General features: G+C 46.4%; 1 protein-coding gene across 3 annotated transcripts in view; it reads left to right on the top strand.

The window, feature by feature from the left end:
* The window catches only part of HIPK2 (homeodomain interacting protein kinase 2), a 134173-nt gene extending 121705 nt beyond the window's left edge, over positions 1-12468 (top strand). For all 3 annotated transcript variants that reach the window (XM_082309398.1, XM_082309396.1, XM_082309397.1), the window contains exons 13-15: positions 8530-8777; positions 9788-9948; positions 11738-12468. In XM_082309398.1, coding sequence (XP_082165524.1) covers positions 8530-8777; positions 9788-9948; positions 11738-12205 — 877 coding nt within the window. In that variant the 3' untranslated portion in view covers positions 12206-12468. The remainder of the gene's footprint in view (positions 1-8529; positions 8778-9787; positions 9949-11737) is intronic.
* Positions 12469-14404: the final 1936 nt, after the last annotated feature.

Genomic DNA, 14404 nt, shown 5'->3' with positions numbered 1-14404 from the left:
GAGCTCCCACTTCCAGGGCTCTTATGGGAAAGGAAGGGCAAGACAAAAGAGATGGTAAAATCTAAGGTTGTGAAGTGGGGCAGCATGAAGAGGGCAGGTATCTCAAGGGTCATAGCAGCTATTTACCCATGATGCTGATCCCAGGCTTTGGGAAATTATGTGTAAATACTTACACTTACCACCTGGGTATCATCTTGGGTCCAGAGCAGGCTGGAGGGAAGAGCTGGGATCCTGCAGCCACTTCAGTTAATGGTTGTCTCCTCTGCTTCAACTTTTGCTGCCATCTGACCAGTTTCTTCGCTCGGCACCTCTCCAGGGAGACAGACAGAACAAAGTTCTGGAAAATGTCTGGAAATGGAGTTGAGAGTTTGGGGTATTTAAATACTCGAGCAAGGTCTGCTGAGGGGTTAGGAAAGTAGTCGCAGGAGCCAGACTTACATAAACAAACTGGCTTTGATATGACTAAAGCATATTCAGGACACGTTCCTGCCTGGGATCAGATCCCTGGCTACTTTTTGTATCCATATGGCATATCTATACAGAGTGCCAGGGCGACAGCATTCCTGGAAGGCCAAAGCTTAAGGGGTAGATTTAGTTTCTGAGCCATGTAAAGACATTTCGCATGGACATGGGCTGTTCTTGGGCACCTTTTGGAATTGCAGAGTGAGTTAAATTGCCTGTGCAGATGTAACCAGAGTGAGTGGAGAATTAGGGGCAGAGACACAGACGGAAAACAGCATGTCCAGAATGAGAATTTTTGGTTAAAGTCTCCAGAGGAGTGAAATCAACTTGCTCAGTGCCTTTTGACCTGGGCATATCTAAGATCAGATTCGTAGCTGGAGTAAGAATGTAGCTTCCAGTCAAGGAAGCTGTATCAGCATTTAATGCCAATGAACTTTGCCTCTGCTAAAGTTGAGGTCTTTTTCATTGAAAGCGTGTCACATTTGGGAAAGTACCTCCAAGTTTTCTTACGTGTTTTTTTTGGTTAAAAAAAAAAAAAGGGAGTGACAGTGAAGTATGTTCTTTACTGTAATCAGTGCCCAAATGTTCAGGATCTGAGTCAAAAATGAAACCATGCAAAGAATGCATTGTCTAACCCATATTTATGCAAATATTACCCTGTTGGGCAATCGCTGTGGTGTGGGGGTGAAAAATAAAGAATAACTTGAAACGCTCTGTAGGTCACATCCTAACATATTAGATTTTTCTAGATTAGAATACAGAAATCGTACGGCACTGGACAGATCAGGCAAAGTTAATTGCCTGACCCCATCTTATTGATAGCAGTGGTATCTTTGCGTTAGTTTCACTGACATTGGATCAGCTCCGGAATTTGCTGCAGCGCTTCCTTCTCTTATTTCCTGGGGGTTTGGAAATTTCTCTTTGACCCATGAGACTAAAAATGTTTATTTTATTGGTTGCTCGGAGAAGAGAGATTAGAGCTACCTGTGGTTGTGAGAAGTAGTAGATCCTTCGACGATATAAGAGTTCGTAAGTCTCAGTTTAAGAAGGACTGGTAATGCTGATAAAATATGATACTGCTGATGCAGTAAAGGAGCCCTACAGCTCAGATTTACTCTAACAGAAAAGCCTCTCTGTAATACCAGAGCAGCAGAGAGAGCTTTTCTAGTACAGGGGATGAAACTTTTTTATTGGCGAAAGAAAAATCTGAAGAATTCGCTGTGATATGGGCAGAATTTTCCTTTTCCTAATGAAAAGCACAGATGTTCAAGTAGGATGTTTATGAAACACCAGCTGACCGGGCAGGCAGGCCAGCATGTTGCTCGTTCTTTGCTCACATGTGTTTTGCACTGTTGATGAGTGTAGCTTAGTGTAATCTTTTTAAAATCAATGGTCATCTGAAAATGTTGGGCTCCTGTTGGGTAAAGGTGCTGGGGAGGCAGTGCAAGGTGGGCTCTGGTGGACCTGCTGGATGGAGCCTTGTCAAAGGGGGCCATCTGCTGGGCCCCGGCCCCGTGCCTGGGGCGAAATCACAGAGGAGGGACCTCAGGTACAGTTTGGCAGGGACAGTCCTCAGAGAAATGGTCAGAGATTTTCAGGGGGGCAAATTCCTGATTTAAAAAGTCGGTTTCTCAAAACCAAGGCTTTTTGCAGACTACATGGAGATTTTTCTAGTAATATCCCCAACACAGTGAAATCTGGGGAAGCTTCAAAACTGCAAAAAGTTTTGACTTTTATTTAAGGGGAAGAAAGAGTTAGGGGATTAATTAATTAAGGGGAAGACTTCTCTTTTCTGGTTTAATGGAGCTTTTTTTTTCTTTCAAAATGTAAGCAAATAATAGGAAAAAAATTAAATTATCAAAATAAAAAGGGAACATTTTTATTGAATGAAATTGTTTTTACCTGGTTTCTGATGCCCCCAAAGTTTTGCATGTGACATTTTGTCCTGTAGAACAGCAGAAAAAAATTTGCATATAAAAAGCATCGTATGAACAGGAAACAATTTTGTGACCCTGTTTATTTATCACCAGTGAATTTCTAGGCTCTCAGTTCAGCTTGCTTTACAAAGAGACTCTACAGGCCCGAGAGATGTTTACTGCTGTGCTGCAAGATAATACCGACTGTTGTTTATTCTGGAAAGAAGAATTTAGGTCTAACCGTTACCTGTAAAGCACTGAAGAGAGTAAAAACAGAGAGCAGACTTGATATTTTTCTCGTGACTTTATTCCTTTGAAGTTTCTCTACTGGCTCTAGCAAGAAAGTCAAGCAGACAGACAGACTGACAGTGCAACTGCAGTTGCAGTATTCGCAGCACATATTCAGCAAGTAGCAGGGGTTAAGTACTTACCAGCATGCAACTTCATATGGTGTAGCAGTTTAAACGTAAATCCTTCCTTCATTCAATATTTCTGAAGCTTAGAAGTGGAGAAAAATAAAGCAACAACTTAAACATAGAGCAGAGAGGCACGAGTGCACCCTGGGATGGCTGAATTGTGGGTGGGAGGGAGCACACGTGGTCCTGCGGGAGCGACGCGCCGGGCTGCGCTGGTGGTGCAGCGAGGGGTATTTCCATGCCCCGCCAAGGGCCGCGTTGCGGAGCGTAGCAGGAGGAAGGGCTGGAAGGAAAAGCAGTGGAGGTGGCCGCTGTGACGTGCCTAGATGACTTACCGTCTCGAGCGATAAGTGCAACAGCCAAGGAAAACATGGCTGTTTTCTTGAAACAATACAGTGGTGGCCTTGAGGTGGGTGGTTTTGAGGGTGCTTCCAGCCCAACAAGGCAGGAGAGCCCCTCACTTCCCCACTGCCTGCTCGCTCTGTGCTGGTATCATAAGTAACACCTCTGCAGCGTGGCTTTCCGTGGGATGCTCACAGTAATCACTGTCTTCCTGGGCAAGAAAGACTGACCACAGCTGTCATCTGGGCATACTGAGTAACTGCCTCATGGGCCGTCTTCACTGGCACAAAATTCTTGCAGGGTTGGGTTTTTTTTCCTTTTTCTTAAAATGGTAAACTATACAGTGAAGTCTCTGTGCGAGTCTCACTTTTATAACTGAGCGTGAGCTGATGCAACTTGTTAATTCACCTTATGTCTCCTAGTGCAATGGTGGCGGAGCCTACTTCAGAGGACTTTCATGCCTCTTACGCACAGAAATCGCTGGCAGGCACAAACCAGGTGTTTTTGCCAACTTGCTGATGTGCGTGTGTGAGGGTCAAAATACCATTTGTAATTCTCTGTTGACATCTAGCCTATTGTGGCTATGTTATGCTGTGCATAGTAATGCACTGACTCTGCATAGCAATATGTTGACTAACCACCGTCATCTGGTAAAAAGATTGCTGCCTTCCATCTGCAGAAGACACACTGACATGCAACTAATACTTGAAATAACAGAGATAGACAGAAGCTCTCTCAGCAAACCTTCAGCAGCAGAACCTTTACAACCTGCTAAGCAATTCAGTTTATATGACTTAAATGGCCACAGCATGTGCTGTATAGCCTAATAAAATGGCCCCAGTGTAGTACTTGATAAATATTTCTTACCATCACAAATTCACAAAGAAGGTGAGAGCAGATTAACAGGTTGGGATGGAGGTTGAGCTGAAGAGAGAGGGGCATGTTCTCAGCACTGAGCTATGCATGGCATAAGGTTTCAATGTGAAGACAGCGATTGCAGTTGTAATGTGAGTTTTTGTTGGCCGACTCTATACTTTCCTAGAATAGGTGGGTTATTCTGAAGCAGCAAACTGAAAAGGTTGCATGTTATTAAGTTTTCAGAGACCTGAAACAGAATTTTTCTGATGTGATATAATGCTAACGTGCCGTGGTATACATGCACACCAGTTCCAAGGCACCGTTGTGGGATGGGTGCCATCTTCCCCCAACTAGAAGGCCATCTTGGTGACCTTGAGAGCTGAAAGCCTCTGTTGCTATAGCGTCAGCCACACTGGAAGGTTTGTGGGTGAACCGCACACTGAAGAATTGTCCCTACTAGACTCCATTTGCTTGTTCTGGGATTCTGGTGTAACTTGAGATATTCAGGGGGAAAAAAGATCCTGATCATGCAATGCTATCACATACCGAGCTTTCGGGCTGGGCCTTCAGCAAGTAGAAATCATCTGAAGTTGCACTGTTACGAGGGCTCTTGTCCCTGTCCTTGTCCTTGGCTATTTAGATGGTTCCAATGTTGTTTTAACACCTAGTTCAGCATCTTCTTTTCCTTAATTTCCTCACTTTTCGTTCTCAACATCTGCCTTCGGCACCTTTCCATTAACAGTATCTGAGATACCCACCTTAGTTTCTTGCCCTGTGCCTGTGCACAAACTCTTTCCTCCATCAGACTTTTCCTTGAGACCGTTCCTCGCTGCGGGTATAGAGACCCCATCCCTCTCAGCGCTGCGCGCTCGCGGGGGCAGTACGCGTTAGAGAGCTGTCTCAGAGCTGCTTCGGCATGTTCAACGGCACGGTCGTGCTCTGTGTCTGCACACTGGACGGGCATGAATTGGTTTGTGTCCAAGTTTGAGAGCAAGCTCTTCGGGACCAGGTGGGAATGGGCTACCACTCATAAACTAATAATAAATTTACAAAGCAATGCATATTTTTCCAGCTGCTGTTCTGAAAGGGAGGATGCAGCTCCAGCCAGTAAGGGTTAAAAAGCCTTCCTGGCTTATTGCTTTTCAGTCTGTGCAGATGGATTTGATGGCACTTTGGTAATCTTCCCCGCCTCCCTCCTCTAAAGAATTAAAGTACACCTACCCGCATAATGCAGGCGGGCACACGAGCTGACCGTGAATGCATGCCGACTCTCAACACTACTAAATCACGTATGCCGCTGCTACCTGCTTGCAGGAGGGAAAGCAATTACCAGGCTTGGAGTCAGCTTAATAGGAAAGGGGGCAAGACTTTCAATAGTATTTTTCCGTGTAAGCACAAACATCCCCAAAAGCTGTGGCTGAGTTATAGGAATACAGTAAGCTTGCTGAGTAGGCAAGTGCTGTGTCAACAGGTAAAAGCTCTCAGTCCTGATAGTTTGTGAGCAGGGAAGGCGGTCCATCAGCCTGGACCTCACACAGATAACTCCTGCGTTACTGCGAGGTGGGGAGAGCAACCGAGTCCTCAGAGGGAGCTGGAAGGAGGGCAGGTGCTGGCTAGCAAGAAGGCTTTGAGAAGGGGGAGCGCTAGCTCTTCTGGGTTGAATTTATAAAAGTCCCCATTTCAGCTTAATGTGTATCTCTAAGCCTGTGAATCATCTGATTTTCAGCGTGAGTTGGGGCTTTGATGCTTTTGAAATTCCCACCTTTAATCTCTCAGGCAGGCTGTGGTACAGCAGGTGCCGAGCTCTGGGCGTGCAAATAGTCCCGACTGACTTCTCTGCCTGCTCTGACATCAACCGCAGTCACTACCTTTCCTAAAGACGAAAATCCAGCTGCTTTCGATGGGCCTTCTCGTGCGCCTGAAATGATGCAGCCTGCTGAATCGAGACGCTAATCACTTAGGCCCTAATCCTGCAAATATTTACCCATGTGCTTTAGCTCTGTTACTGGAATAGTCCAGCTGACTGTGGGGGATGACAGATAGCAGCAGTGCTAAGCACTTGCGTAAGGCCTGGCAGGACCATGGCTCTGGTCCTTCTCAGTTTCCCATCCATGAAATGAGTTTAATATCCTGCTATGGTCCCTTTCTCTGGAAAGGTTTGGGTTTGGGGTCACTTATTTGTTCAACCAAACATATTTACTTGATTTTCTTTTTGTAACCAAGGAGCTATAAGACTTTGAAGGCGAAGATTCCTCATGGTCCCTGCTTTGACAAGCCCTCAATCAAATTGGTGAAAAATATGGCCATTCTAAAACAATAAATAGCCCAGATTACACAGAAAAATACCTTTCCAGTTCTGCAGCTCAGGCTTCCCATGTCAAGTGTCAGCCGAGAGCAAGCATTTCCAGTTCAGCAGCTCAGCCACTTATGTAAGGAAGGGACTGTAAAAGAATAGCTAGACCTTATCACTTGTCAGAAAACTCTTTAGTGACTTGATTTTTCTTTATAAAATGTAATAACTGTCAGAGGTAGAGAATATATATCTCTTCTCAACTGGCAGCCAAGGGTAGCTGCAAAGGGCAAGCAGTGCGGATACTCATAAATGTGTGATTACAGGCATTTCTGCTGAAGGAGAGAGGAATATTGATGCAATATTCGTCATTTTTATTGGCTTAATATTCTTCTTCCGTAGCACCATATCCAAACTGCTACATCTTTCTTCATATACAGTAGTTGTCCATCTAAGATACTCTGTTGCTCTTTCCATTTCTAATCCAACACTCTCCAGCTCCTTCTGGAAAGCCAGAATACGTGGGTTCACTGTGGTACATCTTCCCTGTCGAAAAGGTCCCTGCCCCTGCAAGGACTGCTTTCAGCTTCCAGACTGCTGTGCAATAGCCTCCCCTCCTTCTCCATCATCTGCCCTGTTTTAGGTGTCAGTGCTTTAGGATAGCGGGGGCCTCTCGAGACGTATTTTTCACTGTGCGTAGAACGACGTGGTCTTGTGTCCTCTTCGGGGCATGCCAGGATCCTGTGATGACAGGCCAGGGAAAGTCTGTGTGATGGTAAATTGTTTGTGAAGGCAGCACCCCAAGGCGTTCTTTAATGGAGGAGATGATGGCTTTTCAGTTACAAGTCTTGGGAGCGAGGTGGTGAGTTGCAGCTTGTGAATGCTGACGGAGGGGCTTTGGGACGGACAAGCTGAAGGGAACCCACCAGTGCTCCGCTAGCACTGTGAAAAATAAATAAGGCAAACAATATCCTTGGAAGGAAACTGTTCTCGGTATCTGCTTCACCTTTCCCTGGGTAAGAAGCGATGCTGAGACTAGGGAACAAATGGCTCCGTCACAGACTAAGACTGGATTAATCAGCTGTTCCCTGGACTGGACCGGCCAGAGTGAGAGAACGGAGAGGAGACTCCATGGGAAAGGGATCTCTCCCTTTTTAAAGTGCGCACTCAAGAAGTTAAGAGATGGATTCCTTTTTCTCCGTGGCGTTTCTGTTCCTGTTGGGGCTGTTTCCACCATTAAGCCTAATTACTTAGCTTTTTATGTGCTATCCATTTCTTTTCATCATTTTAAAAACTCCGGTTGCCATAACAACATAATGCAATCAGTGAAACATAGCAGCTATTTTCTGTAGTCAAGGTCTGTGCACTGTCAAGGATGTGAGCCATTTAAGCAAATCTTCACCATCCCCCTTCCTCCGTCCTGTTTCTCGCTCTCTCTCTTTCTCCCTAAACAAGCTCATAACAGGAAGGAGAAACCATCAGGAATAATTAGACACAATAGCAGAGCAAATCCCAATCGTACTCATGCAGTCTAGTCTAATGAACTTCTAGCACTAATCTTGGAAGTGTTGATGTTCCTTTTTAATCACTTTTTTGATGTCATAGATAGATTAGCTGCAGCAGGACCTTGATAATCCACACTGGAGTCAGGAGACCCGGTGTTTATTCAGAGAAAGAAAAGAAAACCAAAAGCTTTACACACTTTGCTCATTTTTTCTTCATTCGTTCCTCAGTTTCAAATGCTTATTGAAAATATATGCCCATTGTACCGTATTAGTAAATAGAACAGAGTGTATTTCGTAGATTCATGGGATTTAATCATGAAAAGTCATAGCATCTATTATTAAATCATTGCTAGAAGGCTGGGAGAAACCACCACGTTTTTGTGTGGGTGGTGAGACTTGCAACAAAGCATAGTATAACTGCTGGGCTTCTACTGCACACATATATAAAAAGCAGTCTGAAAATAAATCTGGCAGTCTGGTTCAGTGCTATTCTAAGCAGTGTGAATACAAGATCCATCCACAATGTCTTACTCACTCCTTGACCTCCATGAAGGCTTTCCTGGAATAGCAACGCGTGAGTTTTGAAGCCTGGGATTTGGCTTAAGCAGCCTCTATCTGGCAGAGGACTGAAGGGTGTGCTTTGCCTTTACGGAGCTAGTCTGCCGCGGGCACAGTCTTCTGGTGGCTTCCGAGTCGATCGTTGCCCATTCACTCTTTCCATTTGTGTGCTTGTGTTTCAGCACCTTGTCCAAGCAAAGGAAGAACGTCATCAGCTGCGTCACTGTGCATGACTCCCCCTACTCCGATTCCTCAAGCAACAACAGTCCTTATGCCGTGCAGCATCGCGCAGGGCAGAATAACGGGAACACCTACGACACCAAAGGGGTTCCAGAGACTCACTGCAGTGGGAACCCCCGAACGATCATCGTGCCACCACTGAAAACCCAGGCCAGTGAGGTGTTGGTAGAGTGCGATAGCCTGGCACCAGGTAAATTGCACCTCTTCCGTCAAGAAAATTAGTAAGAAATAAATGATTTATCTTGGAAGAATCTCATTGTTCGGTTTCATTTTGTTTGTTTGTTTGTTTTGTTTTCCAAAGAAACTGTGCTCCTGCCCTTCTCTCAAGTGACACATCTGTTCTTGGGAGCCATGTTGCATTATTTGTGTGCCCTGGTACACTCAGGAGTCACGGGGGCAAGTGTCGTTCCCAGTTACTTCTGTACAAACCCAAGAACAGAATGCAGCCTTTAGCTCAACATTTGACATGAAAGGCTCCCAAACGCAAGTGTGAACCTTTGTTGCCTTGCCTTTCCATAGGTTTACTTTAAAACGGGTGAGAGATTGAAAACACGTGTGCATTTTCATCCCAACTTGTTGACGTTTCTGGGAAGAACATTTCCCCAGGATCTTCATTATGGACTGATGAGGTTTGCTCATCCAGAGCCTCCGCAATGCTAGGCAGTACGATGTGTTGAAAAGGGGCTTATGGTGGAAGCCTGGCCCAAAGCAATTGGCTTTGAGCTACTTGGCAGTCCTTTCTTTTGACTCACTGCTGGTGAACACAAAGGCTCAGAGGGTGAGCTCCCCACTAGCTCCTTCTCCCTCCCTTCCTACTCACCGTGAGGTCAGCCAAGCCAGGGCTTTTTTGTGCTGTGCACACTATACTTTCCTTCCTCTCCTTGGGATTTGTATCTGCATCGTACAGTTCTGCTGGCAGAACAGTTTCTCACACTTCTGAAGGATCTGTAAAGCCTTCTCCGGGCCCAGTTTGGGTCCAGATATCAGGTCTGCTTGTTTGCCTCTAGGATAACAGGCTGGCCGTGTATTTGAAGCACTGCTGAGATATGCTGTTAATTGAGAGAAATCATTTTCTTATCCTGCTTCTGTTGTATGTTTCCTCCCAAAAACCACTCTGGAGGAGATTCAGTGAGCAAAAGGTAGGGTGAGCAATTAAAGAATGTGATGTAAGCTACAAATGTGTTTCCTTTCCTGGCACAGTCACCACCAGTCACCACTCATCCTCCTACAAGTCCAAGTCCTCCAGCACCGTGACCTCCACCAGCGGTCACTCTTCAGGGAGCTCGTCTGGAGCCGTTGCCTATAGGCAGCAGCGACCAGGAGCACATTTCCAGCAGCAGCAGCCTCTTAATCTAAGTCAGGTAAGTCAACCGAGATAAATTTTGGTGGTGCATCATCCAGCTGTAACCTACTACTCCTCCGGCATGGGCTGTCCTGTTCCAGGCTAATGGTAGTTGGGCCCCATGTCGAGTTTGATCAACTTGTTTCAACTTCACTGCAGACTTTGATCTTCCAGCTCAGGCAGTAGAGGTAGCGCAGATCCCAGCCCTGAGTGGTCTGGCGGTACTCTTACCCTGGGTTTTGAAGTCAGATGATCTAACAGTGTGAGTGGGAATAATGTGAGAGAGAAGGTGCAGCGGCTTAGACACAAAGGAGTGGAGCAGAACCGTGTAGGAAGGACTGAATTCTCCTTAGCTATAGGTAACCATGGGGAGAGTATCTTCCAAGTGAAGGGAGTGCATCAGCCCAGCTGCAGGACAGGGAGAGAAGTCCCCATCAGAAGTGACGAGGCAAAGCAGAGCTTCTGTGCATATACATGACCTCATGTCATAAGTTTGATCCATCCCATGATAAACCTGGGCTGAGATCTGGGCAAATCTCATTACTTGGCAGCATGCAGTACTCAAGATGTTTCATAGTCTGTGACCAGAACACCCAGGGAGCTCCCCAGGAACTTCAGTAATGCCCTTTTCGCGTACTGCATCTGGGGCCTCTGTACCCTGAGGTGAGGTAATGAGAGTAGGGAAGTTACAGCACAGTTACCAACCTTGCAAGAGGAGAAAGTCTGGAGAGCTCAGAGGACAGCGCTGGTTTGCATCCAGAGCTGCATATAAGCAGAACTGTTTGGGTTTTTTGTTTGTTTTGGTTTGGTTTTTTTTAAATAATTTGGGGAAGAAGAATGACCCCTCCCCCTCAAAATGTAGTTGAAATTTAAAAATTTAAGCAAACTTGAAATAAAAGTGAGTGAAAATGGAGGAAGTGGGCGAGATGCTGTTTCCAAGAGTGGGGGAAGAGTGTGGCTGCCACAGTTCAGACCACAATGACAGCGCAGGGAGTGCTTACAGAGAGGATGAGAAGGCTTGGAAGAATAGAAGGAAATAACATGGAGCATTGCCCTTCTTGCCTTCAAATTCCTACTTTATTGGTTATTTAATACTCTGACTACAAATGACTGGGAAAACTCCTTGACATTATTGTGCAGTGCAAAAAAAAACCTTAGAAAATCCCTGGAAAGGTACATTGCTCCTGTCCCGCTGCAAGAAAATTGCCTGTGCTCAAGTAATTACAGCTGATTACATGAGGGTACCAGGCACCTGCAAGATCTGATCGAGCCAAGGGTTTTATCTTTAAAAAATAAAGTAGTTATTTTACTAACTGAGGAAATGATAACCGCAAAGACCCAAACTGAGCAAAAATAAATTGCCTGTTCCAGGCGTAGTTAAGCAACTTCATTCCCCTGAGCTATCAGCGCACCACATTTTGTCAGCAGAGAGTTCACTAACAAAAGCCGTGTGTTGTGTGAGCGACTGGACTTGTGGAAGATGTTCTTAGGAGCCGGGCACCCGAGGTTGGGTCTTCATGTTAGCTGTGCCAGCAGGTCGTGGCTCAAAGTGGGGGACTCCGTTGTCCTTTTTGGGGCCATTTTGGTGAATGTATGAAACTACAGGGTCTTCCTAGGCTTGGGAGGGACCCTTTGCCATCACCTGTTTCCAAGGGAAGACTGTGGTGGTGCTGAGGGTGTCAGGAGGAGCGCAGGGGACATTCCTGAGGCCGTCCTGGTGTCGTAGGGAGGCTCCCAGGCACCACTGAGGAGGTAAAGAGCCATCTCTTGTCTTGTAACCTCTTATCACTGTTGCTGTCTTTATCCAGGCCCAGCAGCACATCACGACCGATCGCACAGGGAGTCACCGGAGACAGCAAGCCTACATCACTCCAACGATAGCTCAGGCCCCGTACTCTTTCCCGCACAATAGTCCCAGCCATGGTACAGTTCATCCTCACTTGGCCGCGGCTGCCGCTGCTCACCTGCCCACCCAACCCCACCTCTACACATACACCGCCCCTGCCGCCCTGGGCTCCACGGGCACCGTCGCGCACCTGGTGGCCTCCCAAGGGTCTGCGCGGCACGCCGTGCAGCACACCACCTACCCCGCCAGCATCGTCCACCAGGTCCCTGTCAGCATGGGCCCGCGGGTTCTGCCCTCACCCACCATCCACCCAAGTCAGTACCAGGCTCAGTTTGCCCATCAGACCTATATCAGTGCTTCTCCAGCCTCCACAGTCTACACTGGATACCCACTGAGCCCCACCAAGGTCAACCAGTACCCTTACATCTAAACACTGGAATAAGGAGCGAGAGATGCACCCATCCCCGGGGGAGTGAGGCGGCCACTTTTGTACTGAAGAACATGACAAACTAACAATGCAATGGGAGTCTCGCGTGAAACTTGAACGAAGGAGACTTTAAGGAAGAAACGAAAAAGAGGAAAGAAGGGGGAGAACCAATTCTACACTTTTTATTTAAAAAAAAAAAAAAAAGAAAATTGAAAAAAAGAACAGAAAAAAAATAAACCACAAAAAACCAACAATTCTGCACCAAACTAGAGAGAGAGAGAGAGAAGCAGAGGGACCCTCCAGCGGGTCCTGTCTTTTGAAGAACTTCACCAATAGACTTTAAAAGGTTATTTTCATCCAATAGTGAGCTACATTTAGAAATTTGTTGTCCAGAACACCTAAAATGAAATCCACTAGGTTTTTAATCCAATAGGTATATGGATTAGGGATTTATCCAGCATTTCAAAGGGTTTATGCCCCATCTTTGCAGTGGTCTCTGTATCCCAAAGCATACATAAGTTTTTGGAGTTTTTTCTGGAAATAGAAAGTGGGTAAGGGAAGCTGACGGAAGAGGAGAAAATGTTGTCCCAGTGCTCTAAATTTGGATCTAGCACTGCTACGCTTAAAAACACGTGCAAAACAGGCCACGCAGCACTGGTCGAGAGCAGAAGCAATAGGGATGTTTCTCCCTTTCCTTGAACACACTGGATAAATCCCTAAGAAATGCTGTTCCTAAACGAGATCTCTAATAACGTATGTTGGATTTCAGTTGCGTTTCATTTTATTTTATTTGGAAATTTTCCCTTCCAATCCCTAGCCGTTTTAGTATAGGAGGAGACATTTTAGCTGCCCCCCTGCCCCCCCGGTAGAATGTAGCACTATACAGGTCATATGCCGTTTTTACTATTTTGTGTTGAACTTCAACGATACCAATAGACTATTCCTCAATGTGATTGCACAAAGAAAAGTGATATAACATAGGCATGTAACAAATGTGATTGTCCAGGTATGTACGTGTGCGTGTGTGTGCGTGCGTGCGTGTGCGTGCAGATGCTGCCTTCTCTCTGTGGTGTGTTCCTCGGCACAGCCATTACAACTGTCACAGTCTTAGTTTTACATCATTCCCTTGTAGTGCCTTACCAAACTACAGATGCGGTTTAAGGGTTTACTTCCACTGGTACTCCTAGAAACTGACTGAGGCTAGTCGGAATTTACTCTCAGCTCTTTTTCTTTTTTTTGGGGGTTGTTATTGCCGATTTTCTACTTCTGCTGGTGGTGTTTTGGGTTTTTTTTTTTTTCCCACGTCGTCAATCTTAGCTCACTTGGCGAGGTGTTGGGGAGGCTCGTCGGGGTTGGAAGTGCGTCTAACTGGGTGTTTTGTCAAGCACTGGATGGGCTGGAAGCGACCAGGTCGGTTGTGAGACCCAGGGTGACTCCCAGAGGGTCTGGGGATTCGTTTGTGGACTGGTCTGTTTCTATCCTGTTGAAATAGCAGGTTTCCTCCCCGGAAACTGAATTCTCATTCTGCTGTTTGCTGACGTTCTCGGTGGACTGGGAGGACAGCGTCCTCCCAAGCTGTGAGGTTGTCCCAGTTGTGTGGCTGAAATGGGAACAAAACTTTAGCCCGTGAAAGGGGGAAACACTAGTTGTTGCCAACATCTCTCACTACGCCTGTCGATGGGAGGGGGTCGAGAGAGGGCTGGAGTCCCAAAGCAAGCACGAGAAGATCCAGTTGAGAGAGTCGAACTCAGGTTTCTTAAGTGAAAAGGGTATTGGAATACATCGGGCCTTACCCGCTGTATGGTAGCTGTGACGGTGTGTGCTTCCCCTCCTCCCTTCTCACCTACACCCCGAAAGCTTGCCTGCAGCGGCAGAGTGACCCTGGAACCAGAGGGCACGGTGGTCCTGTGGGTCCTCCACCCCGAGGAACGCTACGTGGTCGTCTTGTTTTCCGGCAGGTTTCTAAAGAGAGCCTTTCCTACAGTTGGGTTGGGTTCAGAGGGGAGTTTCGCCGGTAACGGCAGTTGCGCTGGTGCATCGATACTTGGAAGTGTCTCTAGAGTACCCGTGTCTGTGGATGGCCTGGGGAGGAAGGAGAGAAGAGAGTCTGAGAGAACGTTTCCGTGTTTCCATGAAAGCTGAAGTCTACGTGGCTGCTCGGTTCCACTCTACATTTCCCTGTAACTAGAGCATCAAGTATTC

The sequence above is a fragment of the Platalea leucorodia genome (genome assembly GCF_965183815.1).
Source record: "Platalea leucorodia genome assembly, chromosome: 4".
Taxonomy (NCBI): domain Eukaryota; kingdom Metazoa; phylum Chordata; class Aves; order Pelecaniformes; family Threskiornithidae; genus Platalea; species Platalea leucorodia.
The sequence above is the reverse complement of the archived record's forward strand: the minus strand, read 5'-3'. Positions and strand labels throughout refer to the sequence as shown.